The sequence below is a fragment of the Morone saxatilis genome, unplaced genomic scaffold (genome assembly GCF_004916995.1).
Source record: "Morone saxatilis isolate NCDOM2014 unplaced genomic scaffold, NCSU_SB_2.0 Contig21, whole genome shotgun sequence".
NCBI lineage: Eukaryota > Metazoa > Chordata > Actinopteri > Moronidae > Morone > Morone saxatilis.
The window spans coordinates 6,688,920-6,703,870 of NW_023339774.1; the positions used below are offsets into that span (position 1 = coordinate 6,688,920).

The following is a 14,951-nucleotide window of genomic DNA, read 5'->3' on the forward strand; positions in this document are numbered from 1 at the left end:
AGAAATTAAAACATTATAAATGTAGCCAGTATGCATTCTGCCCCTTAAAATAAAACTGGTTATAAGGTCCGACTTTATAAAAGGTACAATTTCAAATTCACAGATCAACTCAACGCATATTTTATTATTGCCCATCTGTACTATAATCCTGCCTCTCTGTAATCTTACTAACCATAGTACAGCATATAAACAGTATGTATTCTGTCTCGTGGACAGGTGAAAGAAAACATTGAGAATAAAATATGCAAATGGACATAAATATACCGTTTTTCGTAAGGACAGGCAGTTACAGTGGATTTTATACTTTGCACCACAAAATAGGGCATACTCTTATGTGTGCCGTTTTGGTTTGAAAAAGCAAGTCCAATATAAGCATATGCAGTGTATAATATGCAAGCTAACACATTAATACAATTTTCACATTTTCATTATTTTCTAACATGCAACAGCCTCAGTGCAAGGTTGGGTATTTTTAGGGCATGATGTGGTGTGTGTAGCTACTATATACCAATTGATAATTCAGAGACGTTATTAATTAAAGTAGACCTTTGCTAGATAGTTAAGTCCTGTTTAGACACAATTGTTAGTAGATGAGTGGGGTTTATTACAAGCCAAAAACTGTGATTAGTACTTAAAATTTGTTATATGTAACAATCCCCACTTATCTAGCCCGAAATATTAAACACAAAAATATTTAGAAATAGTGTTTTACCCAGTTCTGATCTCAGAAAAAGTATTCTGACATTGAATATTTTCCTCACTCTTCTCTTACCATTGTAGTCCAGTGGAAAGTAGTCGCTTTGGGTCATCAGGAAACCTGAGCCAGACGAGCTCCCAGCTTAGTGAGACTGGCCAGGAGAGCACTGGCGGGTCAGAACTAGAGGAGTCCTTCCACTCCTACCACAGTACTGGCTTTCACCCCTCTGCCAATGGGAAGACACGCACCAATGGACATCTTTCCACCAATGGACACTCTTCTGTCGGTGAGCAGGAGATACATAGGCTGTCCCCTGAAGTAGGACAGGGCCTGAAAAATGAAACTCCAGTGGAGAGAGGGTCCTCTAAACTCCAAAGGTATGGTTTCTGCTCAGAATTCAACTCAGTTTTGCATGTGCTATAATGAACATGCATGGAAACTGAGAGATAATCTCTCTGTTGCTCTACTCTTAAATCCATGTAACCCAGGTTCCACGATGATGGGCCACCATTACCCTTTTCCCCATCCAGAGTTCGTTGGTTGAAGGCCATCAATAAAGTCAGGGTTCAGCTCCGGGAGGTAGGCACCACCAATACCTGATCTCTGATCACCTCTGAAGTCTGACTTCCTTACCCTCTTCTTTCACACTCTACTACACATATATAAATAAACATATGCATACACAGACATATACAACCAATTGCAATTTTTTGAAAGTGGTTGAGTTTAACCTCTTTGATTGTTTAAGATAATGCACTAAAATGTATAAGAATAATATTATAACTGCAATTGTTTTTTTTTTAATTTTTTGCAACAAATCCCATTTGCTCCTCTGTGCCCTTGTGGTGACACACATTCATTATTGGGAACAGTGGGGTACACAGACAGATTGTTGATAGCCTCTACTAGGGATTTAGTTCATCATCAAAGGCCCCCGGGATTTCATTTTCAAGTAAAGGTTGACTTTATTTGATTTAGTTTAACCCACCTGTGCCTGCAGCCAACTTGTCATAAGCTTGCTTCTCTATGCTACAGCTGTCCAGCAAACATATGCTGCTTGAATAGAGAGGTAAGATGGTCCTGCCTAGTTTTTAAGAAACATAGCATTTGTAATTAATTTTAGATTGGTTAATTGTATCTCTGTTCATGGCACTGTGATTGGGAGGATCAAGTATACTGTTGACTGTCCATCACTTCATTTTTTACATGAACCATTACTTCAGGTACCTGATTCAGATGTTCTACTATGACAAAAATAATGTGGTTTACTTGTGCCATCATTTGGACAATCGAATCAGAGGGAAGGATTTAAGAGATGAGAAGGCGTGGCAATTGCATCAGCGGAGCTGTTTATCTCTTCATCATCATCAAATCACATGACATTGTTTTGATCTTTATCATAGCATGTTTGGCTGTTGCAATATAACCTCATATTGAACCAATCTCCAATACCAATTATAGAGAATTTGTATCCACTGCATGTCAAACGTTGTTGACTCTAATCCGGAATCTTAGATCAGAAATCTTGAGGGTGGTCCTAATAAAAACATCACAATCTCTCAGCCCTAACTGGAGTTCATCCCCTTGATTAAGCTTTTTATGGCACAGCAGTAAAGGTGTGGCTCATATAGAACCTTGCTTGGCTCCATTATAATGATTGGTTTGCATGGGCTGGTTGAGACGAACATGTACTGTAAATGATGGCTGATTGAAGACATGAATATAAATGGAAAGCAAGGTGAAAGCTGTCTACTGTAGGTGCTATTTATTACAGGATGGAGGGAAACACTGTGGACACAAGTCTAAAGGCTGAAAAGACAGTAAAGAATTTGAATTGTTTGTTAATCTGTCTAGCAGTGCAACAGTGGCCAGAACGCTAGGCTTGACATGATAAAACATCCTCACATGCTCGCTTACATTCAAAGAATGAAATGAGATGAGATTTGTAGCTTGTTTACAGTTTCCTCGGCATATGGGAAAATCTAGATCAGGAAGTGGAACTAGCTTTTCAGCATTTGATATGACTGAGCTGCAATCTTTGAGTAGAATTGACTTTGTCTTTACAATTTTACGTTTACAAGGAAAGGCTATCACTGAGTGCAGGGAAACCAGTGTTACTGATATGTTTATAAGGACTGTTTTCACTTTTTATAAGTAGAAATAGAAAAATCACAAATATCAGCAACTGGCAGATGTGGAAACACAGAGAGAGAGAGTGAATGAGACTGAGAGCTGGCAGTCTCACAGCCTCAGATTAGCTTTGTGCTTGGAATACATTGCCAGAGGACAGAGGGGAGAGAGAGCAGAGAAAGCATGCAAGAGGGTGGGAGGGAAGTAGGGATGGCTACTTAACTGAGGGTGAACTGCTGTGTGATCGTAGTCTACCACTGTCGTGCTTGCCATTCCAGTGGTAGAAATGAGGGATTCAGCACTTCTGCCTCTCTGTCAGTTAAAGAAGATCTGCTGGTTTAATTGAGGCAGAGCAAGACATTCAATAATACACCTGGGGATACATTTTGAAGGACAGGAAATTACATTACTATTATTTATCGGCCGAGCCACACGGATTTAACGGATCTTAGAAGACATTATCTACAGGTTGTTCTTGATTATATTTTTTTCTTATAAGGTAAGGCTTACATTTCAATATATATTTCTGTCCTTTTATGCACTTAGAGTTAAGTTTATGTAGACTTAGATTCAATAATATGGTATTCCATGTTATACACAACTAATGTTTGGTTAATGTACATAGGAAAGGTCTTATGTGTCTTAGTACTTCTACAGAAAGGACTGAATTTTAGCCTGTTTCAGTACTCAGGTAATCTACATTTTCATAGAAAATTCCTTGAGAAGAAGTCCACTTAAAAACTTGAAAAGCAAGACATCTTTTTTTATCCAGGCCACAGACCATTTATTAAGGAGAGAAAAGAGATTGCTGCAGGCTATTACTATGACTGGCCTGGAAAATGGGTCTGACCCCAACCAGCCCATCAACTTTTCTTTATCCTGGACAGTTAACTAATAAAACAATGACTATTGTAGTGCACACAGTGTATCGTGGCTCTGTGAAACTAGTTATACAACAGATGTAATTAAGCCAAATGTTCCAGTTTATATTTATTTTTAGGTTATTTAATTGACTCATCAGTAATGACGGAACATTTACACATGATATTTTAATGCAAAGCATAATGCTCATAGTTCATTTTGGATAGCCAGATTCCATTTAGCTGATATGCTCATCAACTTAATTTAAAATTTAGTAGTGATAGGAAACATTTAATTTTGATAGGCTTGATTATATTTCTCTGCCTACTAAACCACTATCAGGCTAATGCATAACTTCTGTGCTCAAGTGCTCATTGAAGACCTCCAGTGCAAGGGTATGTTAATGTAGTTAGAAACAAAAAACTCTAATAGAATAGAAAATACACATCAAGGTGTAACATTTAGGGACATTGCTAAAAAGAAATGGTATATAATATTTAGAGGTATGTCTTCATTAGTGTATCATCACATCATGTTTTAATTGCCCTTAGAGTGAGACATTTTTTATCTACAGACACCGTTGGTTGCTTTCCATGGCGGTTGCCATGTTGAACTGCCATGTTTCTACAGCAGGCCAGAATGGCGAAACCAAATACTGGCTCTAGATAGGGCCATTCATATTTTCAGGCAATTTCCAGACACTGTAGTTTCCCCTTTGGGCTTGGAATGGGAGGGTGAAGTCAGGAAGTTGCATGAAACATAAAATCAGCATGCATCCTTCTTAATAAGAATAAAATAATTGTGTTTTGTTTAAGGCTGTAATTAAGAAATTGTTTTAAACAAGTTAGAAAACCATGGATGTTGCCCCATTTTCAGTTACAAAGATAAAGCAATAAAAAAACAAAGGAAGATTAACAGTTCACTTTATATATTTAATGTTCTTAAAATGTGGCATTAAACGGTCAACTCAGCTTAAGGATAAAAAAATCCAATAAGAACTTCATATTCTCTAGTTCTAACAAATCCTACTATGTCTAGTTTAAGGGCAGTCAGCAGGACCATGACAATTACAGGATTTTCTGAACTGATTGTTGTCTGATTGTCTATATAGTGAGGCTCTCATGTGCCCTTTCAGTATTGTAAACAAGACCATGTTTATCAATTTTACCAGTTGGTTCACATGCAGAAATGAATTTTGACTACATACTTTCCTTGAGTATGTAATGCCATCAGATAGATTTATGTTTGTCATTTATGAGGTGTTCAATGATGCCTTTAGTGTGTACACTGTAGGCAATGGGTCATAGCTATCAAGCCATGCAGCTGGTATGGGTGTGAAAGAATGACATGGCCTTAGACAAGAGAATTGACCTGTCATCTAATTACCGAGCTGCCTTTCCAAAGCATCCTAATTACAGAGATCTAAGCAGCTGCATGGTGTTCATTCTGCAAGTTGCTACTCTAACTGAGAGGAGGTCAGTTAAAGCAACACCGTCTATACTATTTCCATACTGTACTTAGTGGTGTAGTCTGTCACAGTGACGCTATATATTAGTTTAAGATCTCATATGTTCTTAATGTTTTAAACTTTTTCATCTGCAAGTAAAGCAACATTCTGCCCTATTTTTAAAAAAGAAAATGCGTGTAGTACATTGCCATAATTTGTTGACTTTTGAAACATAACTATCTTGTAATCAATGTTTAATAATGTGTCAGAGTTACTTCTTTTTTTCTCTCTCTTAACTGTCTGGTCTGTTGGTCATAGAAAATTTATTCCAGTAAATTCAAAAGAATTAATATTAATGATAAAGCTATTTATTTGATCCTTTGCCTTTTCATTCCACTATGAGTTAAAGTAGTCAAATATGAATATGATAACTGAAAAATGCCGAAATGCTGCTGAAAAAAATCTTCCTATTTTATGGCACAGATAGCAGAGCTAGATTCTTCAGTAAATTTAATTTACATGTAACAAATGCAGATTAGTGCTTGGAGTTTTCACTGCTTTGTCAACAAAATAACTTACTTGATCCTGTCAGTCATGGTGCAGGTACTCATTTGAAGTTTAAAATGTTGGCTTATGCTTACACCATCCTAAGGAGGAGTCACTGAGACAGTGGTTTGTCCATGTGTGGAAACAGCTGATCAAGAGTGCCACTTCTCAGGGATGTTCCCCAGAGGATGCCTCAGTGAACAGGATGAACCCTACAAATCAGAGCTACTTCCACTCTCGCCCACGAGGGGAGACCTGCAGAAGAAGAGATTGTGCAGAAAGCTGCAGGAGTCTCTGCAGGGGCCAGAGGATAACTCCCTTCATGACCTGCCGTCAGTGGATACCAAAGCTGAACTTACCCCGTCTGAGGAAAACAGCAGTTCTGATTGCCAGGATGGCATTGGGGTTGTGAAGGATTCTGTTCCCAGGCTCATTGAAAAGATCAGAAATGAAGAAGAGAAAGAAGAGATGGAGGATAAGGAGGCAGAACAAGGCTCTAGTAACATAGTGGAACATATTCTAAAAGAGCTGAAAGGTATCAACAAGATCCAGGAGGAAATATCTGACCTGAGGCAGTATCTAACATCTGTGCGAGGCTCTGTGGATGAAGTATCTTGTTGTGTTGATGCAGTGCTCAGTGAAATAGGTGAGCTGTACTCTGGGGCTTCAGCTGCACCTCATCCTAGTCCTGTTTCTCAAACACCTCGCATCAGACGAGGAAGCTTGGGTAGGCAGAATGCCGTAACATCTCTTAAAGAGAAAGACGCCACTTCACTGTTGGATCGCAAAGATTGTGGAAAAGATTCAGGCTATATACCTTCGCACAGATCACCCAAACAATGGCATGTCGATAGAGTCACTCTCCAGTCAGACCAGCAAACAGACCAGCAAACAGACCAAGAGAACTCGGAGCAAAGTTCAAACATGAATATGCTAGGCCCTACAAAACCAGACCCCTGCTACCAAGAGCTTCATCGTGGTTATGGCTACCACAGCACCAGCTCTTTGTCATCGTGTCACAGTTCCAACTGTCCAGAAGCAAGCTTTCTTTCTGGTGACACAGAATATAGCAGGTGGACTTCTGTTGATATGCAGCACAGTGTAAGTGGAGAAGGAGGTTGGAGTGAAGAGGACATCTGCTCTTGTGCAAACAGTGCAGAAGAACTAGACAACTGTCTACGTGTTTGGGACAGGTGTGCCACAGAGGAGACACAAAGTAGCACACCAGGTCATTCTTCACAAAACAGCTCTGAGCATCTCTCATTGTTGTTTGGACACCCTTACAACTCTCCTTCGAGTTCTTCCAGTATGGTGGACTGGAGGCCCCCTAGACTGCAAACTGAGGAAGAAAACTTGGAGTGTGACTGTTCTGCAAACTGCCCATACTCACGCAGCTCTGGTTACCACACCATGGATGCTTGTCCAAATGACCTTGGTAGTGGGCCCTCCAGGAGTCTGAGTTGCTCCACAGTGCTTCTGACAGACTGTGATGATGGTTACCTGGAGCCACATTCACCGTGCAATGACTGTCCATCGTCTCTTGACACTCTTGATCTGGGGTCCGCAGACAGTTTGGACAGGGAGTGGACAGATCACAGCATCTCCAGGGATGAAGCAGGAGAATCATTGTCACAGGAATCTTCTGAAATAGATCCTGATAGTGCCAAGACCCCCAATGTAGGCTTTGATGTAACAACGTTTAGCAAGGCTGTACTCACTTTCAGGTCAGCTTTGAAAGGGGCTTTGAAAAAGTTGGAAGGACCCAACCCTGAAGGGGTAAAAGATGATAGTGAGTCTGAGGCATCTCCACCCCCTCTCAGACAGGCCAGTGTACACGAGCAGAGCAGTACAGAGTATACAGAGGGAGAGGTTAGTCTGACAGAAAACCACACTCAATTTGACTCTCCAAAGGAGGGCAGTGAGTCTTCGGTCTATGTGGATTGTAGCGAGACACATGATAACTTGCAATGCTCTCTTCAAGCATCTCCCCGTGAAGCAAGCCACTCTCCCTGCACCCCAACTGAGTATCACTCTGTTGAGATTTCACAGGGCAAAGGAGAATGTCCAACAGATGGGGAACTGTCCAACCTTGATTTAACACCAGACCACTGTCCAGCAAGGCAGGGGGAGAGTCCACTGGTTCCAGTGCTCAGTACAGATGAGGTGCAGTTAAGTCCAATTAGGGAAAACCACATTCTTGATGAGGTTAATCAAGGAAAGTCTACTGATGCCAGCCACAAAGAGCGTATAGCTAATTTCAAGCGCATTCTGAAGGAAAAGAGGCAAACCCGTCATAGACTGTCCAAATCGGCTCAGGGGTCACAGGGGTCACAGGGGTCTTACGGCTCTCAAGGGTCTCAGGGATCCCAATCTCAAGACGAATTTATCCCAGGTATAATCTTTTCTTTGACTATAATCACTGGCAAGCCCAGTCATAGCTGCAAAAAAATACACCTTAAAGCATGAAATTATATAATTAAATGTACATCTATTGCATTGAGATTAATATATATTTAGCCTTGTACGGGTATCATTTATAAACATTTGTTGATTAGAGAATTGTTAGTTGATCCATTGTCTCTTTAAATCACTACCATGAACATATGGTCAAAGTAGTTTGCTCTTCCATAGTATTCTCCACAATTTCTAATTCTTTAATTTTTTCTCTTTGCAGAGTGTGGCAAAGAAGATAATCAGGTTACTCATATAACATTAGCTCCACATTTAAGCTATAGTTATTTTTTTCTGTTGATTTCAATGTTGTGGGATTTTTCTCCATTACTTGTCTTTGTCAAAGGGAATGCTTGTGTACCCTCCAAAGCATGCAGGGTTTTATTGAAAACTTCATCTTGCAATTCTGCAATTGGCTCCATCACTTCAGTTATTCTGCATAATAAAGAGTTTATTATTGGTTTAATTCATGTTGTATCTTTAGAGTACCATTCCCCACTTCTGTTTCTAGTGCTAGTGTTACAGCAGCTGATTTATGTTTTCCCCAGAAGTTTTTCAAATGCCATCAGAAATTCGTACTGTAAGAGTGAACCCCAGAAGGATCTCCACTTTCAACATCTGTCTTCTGAGAGACAGATATGTAGATGCTGATGAAAAGTTTACCTTTGATTAAAAGTAAAGGAACTACATGTGTAGTTCTTCATTTACAGTTTTGATGGTTTTGTGAAGTCCTTGTAAAGTTATGTAGTGTCTCTTAAAAGAGTTTGTGGCAAGAAAAGTTATTTTAACAATCAACAATTGCATCTNNNNCATCTTTTACAATTAAAGAGTCAGTTGTATTTGAACCTGTGTTTTAAAGGCATTATCACTATTTTTTTATTTGACTTTGCATGTTCTGTAACATCAGAGAGGTGAAACTCAACTAAATACAACTTTCCATTACTTCCCTCTTCTTATGATATATATTGCTGTGTATCAGCCTTGGTTTAACTAAACAGCCTAAATTCTCATATATGAAATCTTGTAGGTTCGAGATGAAGAACCCAATGCTAGACAGGCCTGGGTCAAACCAGGGTAAGTAATTGTTTGATCAGTTTGCTTAACACAATTTTGAAAATAATGTGTGGCTATAGTATTGTGACCCTGTTGTGATTACTGTGAAAATGCCCTGTTGTGTTTTTTGTATGTGAGGACTTTTTATTCACTTTTATACTCTTTTTGATGGTACATAGTGGTGGATCTGGTCTGTATGGAATTGACAGCATGCCAGACCTGCGTAAAAAGAAGCCTATCCCCTTGGTCAGCGATGTGGTCAGTACTAACCTATAACTAATGTCACTCCTTCACTATATATACTGTATGTCATATGTCATCCTGTTTGTTTTGTTCTTTCTTTGTGAATGAATGCATCTCTTTCTGTGTATGAGACCACCACTGAAGTCACAGTTATTCTTTTACCTTTGAGCTGAATTTGGGATGAGATTGTTATCAACAGATGGAGACAAATATGAAATCAGACTGCTAATTTCTCTCTCCCTCCTCTCTTAAACCCGAAACTATTCCCCACAACTCTCTTGAATGCATACACTCCTTGGTCAGGCTATGGTAAGTTAATAGAACCCAGTTGCCACTCCCTTTTGCAAAATATCAAGTAGGACAAATAAAACAGCAGTTGCCTCAAACATTTATGCCTATAGCATGTTGATCTCTCTGATGGCAAACCTCTTGTTTTATACAAAAAAAAGCATTTGCATGCATTCTCTTGGTCATGGGTAGCTTTTCTTCCTACTTGATATTATCATTATGATATATAATCAACAAATCATTCCCCCACTTTTTGGTTTGTATTTTCCTTCACCTTAGCCATGTAGAGGCAAACAATAAAGGCACAGGGGTAGAATATGCTACTAACACTCTCACAAAAATGTTTGGCTGATGGTTCTGTTATTATTTTACAGTGTTGATACTGCTATACCTTTATCCTTTTTAGTCATTTCTTCTTCACTAGTTGCTTAAAGCTCATAAGCTGGGGTTTACGCTCATCGGTTGAGAATTCATCAGTGGGAAAAAATACTTTATTAACCCTACTCACCACCCTTACAACCACCCCAGCCACCTTTTTAACCATACTGACCTTCATTGTTCTAGTAAGGTGCTTGGGTCGTGGGTTGTGTGTGCTTTTAATAGACGCTAAGTTGTTGTATGTGCTTTTAATAAATGCTAACTTAGCCAAAATGTCCTTTGTCACCTGTTGTTCAGTCCCTTGTCCAAGCCAGAAAGGCGGGGATCGCTTCTGCTATGGCTGCACGGTCCTCAATCAAGGATGAGGAACTGGTGAGTACAACACTGTACTTTCTCTGCCTTCATAATTGAATGATATCATTAGTTCCCCAAAAAAAGATTTTATTTTTTATGGTGATTTAATAAACCAGTGGACATTTCACATGCTTGTAGTGCTATAGGTGTTGTGTGCCTTCTCTCTTATCTGCCATTTCTCTCCTTATAAATGAAACAGGAAATCCATGCATTTAAAAAATGTCTCCCCTCTGTAGAAAAACCATGTGTACAAGAAGACCCTTCAGGCTCTCATCTATCCCATATCCTGCACTACACCACATAACTTTGAGGTGTGGACTGCCACTACACCCACATACTGCTATGAGTGTGAGGGGCTGCTGTGGGGAATAGCCCGCCAAGGCATGCGTTGCTCCGAGTGTGGGGTCAAGTGTCATGAGAAGTGTCAGGAGCTGCTAAATGCTGACTGTCTACAGCGTGAGTACTGAATGTTGTTGAATATAAAGGATTCTGAGCAGTTTCACCAAATCATTGTCCAGTTGACCAGTTTAACATATTTCCTCACATTGACAAGCTTTCATTTCCTTAAGAAAATGTTAATAGCTTAGGTATCTCTTCACATGCACTGCTACCAGTGAGACAGTATTTAACATTTTTGTTAAATGTTTAGGTGCTGCTGAGAAGAGCTCTAAGCATGGAGCTGAAGACCGGACTCAGAATATTATCATGGCCATGAAGGACAGGATGAAGATCAGGGAAAGGAACAAACCAGAAATCTTCGAGCTTATCAGGGAAGTATATGTCATCAGCAAAGCCATCCATGCGCAGCAGATGAAGACTATCAAGCAGAGCGTACTGGACGGCACCTCAAAGTGGTCAGCCAAGATCACCATCACAGGTATAAACTTAAAGTTTACTCCTCAGCATCGATCTCAGCAGTACCACATGTGATTCTTGGTAATGCTAATTTTGTTCCTTTTGTCTTTGGCGCAATAGTCGTTTGTGCTCAAGGACTTCAGGCAAAGGACAAGACAGGATCCAGTGATCCATATGTCACTGTTCAGGTGGGCAAGACCAAGAAGAGAACCAAGACCATTTATGGCAACCTCAACCCTGTCTGGGAGGAGAAGTTCCACTTGTAAGTCATCAAAATGTCTTTGTTATCAAATGTGTGCATAATTGTAAAACTTTATTCTTGCACAAGGGTCTTCCTAATAGACTTAGTGTGTATGTATAATAGCAGGGCATACACTAGCCTGGAGTCAAAGACCACATATTGCCTTCATGCTTGTTCTTTATAAACACTACCAAGGAATTGTATCCTCTAAAATATTATTCTTTAGTTGATGTTTGTCTTTATTTTCTGTTTTGCGCTAGTGAGTGCCACAATTCCTCAGACCGAATTAAAGTACGTGTGTGGGACGAGGATGATGACATCAAGTCAAGGGTGAAGCAGCGTCTGAAGAGGGAATCTGATGATTTCCTGGGCCAGAGCATAATTGAAGTTCGAACACTGAGCGGAGAAATGGATGTCTGGTACAACCTGGGTCAGTATGCTGTGTTCTTTATGGACATACAGTAAAAAGTATACTGTTTGTATACCAGGAGTGGAATGAAACATGGTCTGTTTTATTGGTGTGTAGATGTGAAAGACTTAATGGAACCAGATTAGCATAGACAAACAAAGTATATAATAATACAAGTAAATAATAACTGCTACAACTTTAACTCTTGCAGGTATCAAGAGTAACAAATACATGTTGTTTCTCTTGGTAGTGTAATAGTGAGAAACACAACCTCTTGGATCCTAAAATATTACAGTATAAAGATATTTTGTCCCGGGGCCCTTAGATCATGACATACATCATGTTGTTCCTCATGTACCATATCTTTTTTGCTTAATACCACCTCAGGCGTTTTCTCCCTGGCATGCAAGGAAATCATCTACAACAAGCTAGATTTTATTGTACGTGACTTTCTCTTAATGAAGGATTGATGCCTCTGATGAAGCGTACAGTCTTACCACATTTGTGTGTTTGTGTTTGGTGCCAAGAGTTCCATTTTCAGTAAGTCCAGTCCGAAGCTCATTACCCACGTCTCCTTTGCCTGCAGCAGTTTTTTTCCTTTTTTTTTTACAGCGCCAATGAGTGGCCCCAAGGCGCATATTGGCCTGCGTGAAAATAGTGGCTTTTCCTGGCAAGCTTATTCTATGATGTCCCTTTGCACTTGCTCATTTTGCGATAAATAACTTGTTTCATTATAATCCCAAGTACTATTCCACAGGGTGTGAAGATATTTTCATTAGGACTAGGCCTGAAATCTGTCTTACAAGTACACAGGAGCTGATTTATCAGTCCCTTTTGCTATTTTGTATGAGCACTGGTTGTACAGCACAAATGAAGGTAGCAGTGGATACATCTCAGGATAATATCTCTTCCTGATTGTGTCAGTTTGATCATGCAGACAAACTGCATTGTCTTTGGAATTATATTTCTGAATTATCTCTGTACCTGTCTGCTTCCTTTTTAAGATCTGCCTCCTGTGTTGTTTGGTGTTGTCAGTAGACAGCTTTTATCCAGACATCAACTCACTGTTGGTCTATAAACACTTCTAAATTGATAGATTAACTCACCCACCCTTACATAGCATGTCATAGCATTATGCCATACTGTTTTGATGTCTGTCTAAAACATCTCTTGTTTCTACTTGATTAAAGTGCTAAAATTGACACTGTGGCAACAATAAATCTGCCACTGTAACAGCATGGCACTGAATATGAATGTGCCTATAAATCTGCTGTTGTTTCTTTTAAACTCTTGCGACATGAATGCACGATTTAATATCCATCTGATAATTACATGAACAAAATACCCCCTTTCAGAATCATTAGGAATTAGAATTTGAAGCAAAATTAATGATCAATCATGTTATGTGCCCAATCCATTTAAACTTTCCCTTCTTCATCTTTATCTTCTTGTGCTCCAAAGCGCCCCTCCCCTCTCTTCCTTAGTCTCCCCCTTTCTCCTCCTAAAGTATGATTATCAAGTAGCAGCACTCCAGTCGGAAATCGACCGCTCCGCCGACATGTACAAATTACCCCTAATGATGTGCCTGTCAGGGCAAATAGCAGGGGTGAGCCGCCAAGCACTCCACCTCCAGAGAAGCTCCGGCTCAAGTGTCTTCAGTGATCAGGCACAGACCCATACAGCCCACTGCCATTGTCTCCCTCACTATCAGCTGGAGGACTTCTATTAGCCGTGCCGGCTCTGCACTGCCATCAAACTGTAGAAACAGAACCCCCTACAATAGAACTGCCATGTTAATAGTCAGTAATTACTGTTGTGTTAACAGACCTGGTTTCATGTGCGTCCATGTCACAGATTTGGATTGGAGTTATGAATCAAGAATGTGTGTATTTGTGTTTAATTACAGAGAAGAGGACAGATAAGTCAGCTGTGTCAGGTGCCATTCGCCTCCAAATCAATGTGGAGATCAAAGGAGAGGAGAAAGTGGCTCCATATCACGTGCAGTACACCTGTTTGCATGAGGTATTTGATTCTACAATAACCTAAATACACAGGCTAGTACACTTTACGCAAGTACGCAAGTTTTCAGGAGTGCGTCAGTGACAGTTACGACAGGAATTTATAAAAGCCATTTAAATGACATTAACACAATGTTTCTGTCCATTACAGAACCTGTTCCACCACTCCACTGATGTGCTGGGCCAAGGTGTGGTGAAAATCCCAGAGGCTCGTGGAGACGATGCGTGGAAAGTCTACTTTGACGATGTGGGGCAAGAAATAGTGGACGAGTTTGCAATGCGCTATGGGATTGAGTCAATTTACCAGGCCATGACGTGAGTCTGACATATCACAATGGACAGAAGAACACACTCACTAGCTCTCTCTTTCTACCCGTCCATGTGTTTGTCACCTCCTTACCCCCCTTGTTAGTGGCCCTCCCTTTATGCCTTTTGCGGACATATCAAAATCTCTCTCATTGCCTGTTTGCCTCCAAATGAAAGAAAATCCATTATAAATGGGATGAGGATGGATTTGTCTCTTTGAAATGTCATGCTCCATACAGATGCCTGTTAGGGCCCATCATTCACAGAGAGCACACTCCAATTGGCCATCCTTCAGCCTAAATGTGCCAGCTAGCTGATGGCCAGATGAAATGACTGTTCGTAATAGGGATCATTTAGTGAAAACAAGATCCCCGAGAGGACACAGGCTGACCAAATAAAGGCACAGCTATGACGTGTCTTTGTAAATGGGAGGAAGAGGAGGCTTGCTGCTCAGGTCTTTATCAAGCTTTGCTTATGCTTCTCTTTCCAGGCACTTTGCCTGTCTATCGTCTAAGTACATGTGTCCCGGGGTTCCTGCAGTGATGAGCACCCTGCTGGCCAATATCAATGCCTTCTACGCTCACACAACCGCCTCCACCAATGTGTCCGCCTCCGACCGCTTTGCTGCCTCCAATTTTGGGGTTTGTATTACTGTAGCACACACACACACACAC

The 14,951-nt window shown here is 40.3% G+C and overlaps 1 protein-coding gene across 1 annotated transcript in view; it reads left to right on the forward strand.

The window, feature by feature from the left end:
* Window positions 1-14,951, forward strand: part of LOC118332971 (protein unc-13 homolog B-like) — a gene marked incomplete in the record, with an annotated part of 56,808 nt that overhangs the window by 26,807 nt on the left and 15,050 nt on the right. Inside the window, 12 exon segments of the mRNA XM_035668433.1 lie at window positions 781-1,074; window positions 1,186-1,276; window positions 9,160-9,206; window positions 9,365-9,443; window positions 10,392-10,466; window positions 10,685-10,904; window positions 11,098-11,325; window positions 11,424-11,565; window positions 11,805-11,974; window positions 13,860-13,975; window positions 14,123-14,286; window positions 14,768-14,918. Coding sequence (XP_035524326.1) covers window positions 781-1,074; window positions 1,186-1,276; window positions 9,160-9,206; window positions 9,365-9,443; window positions 10,392-10,466; window positions 10,685-10,904; window positions 11,098-11,325; window positions 11,424-11,565; window positions 11,805-11,974; window positions 13,860-13,975; window positions 14,123-14,286; window positions 14,768-14,918 — 1,777 coding nt within the window.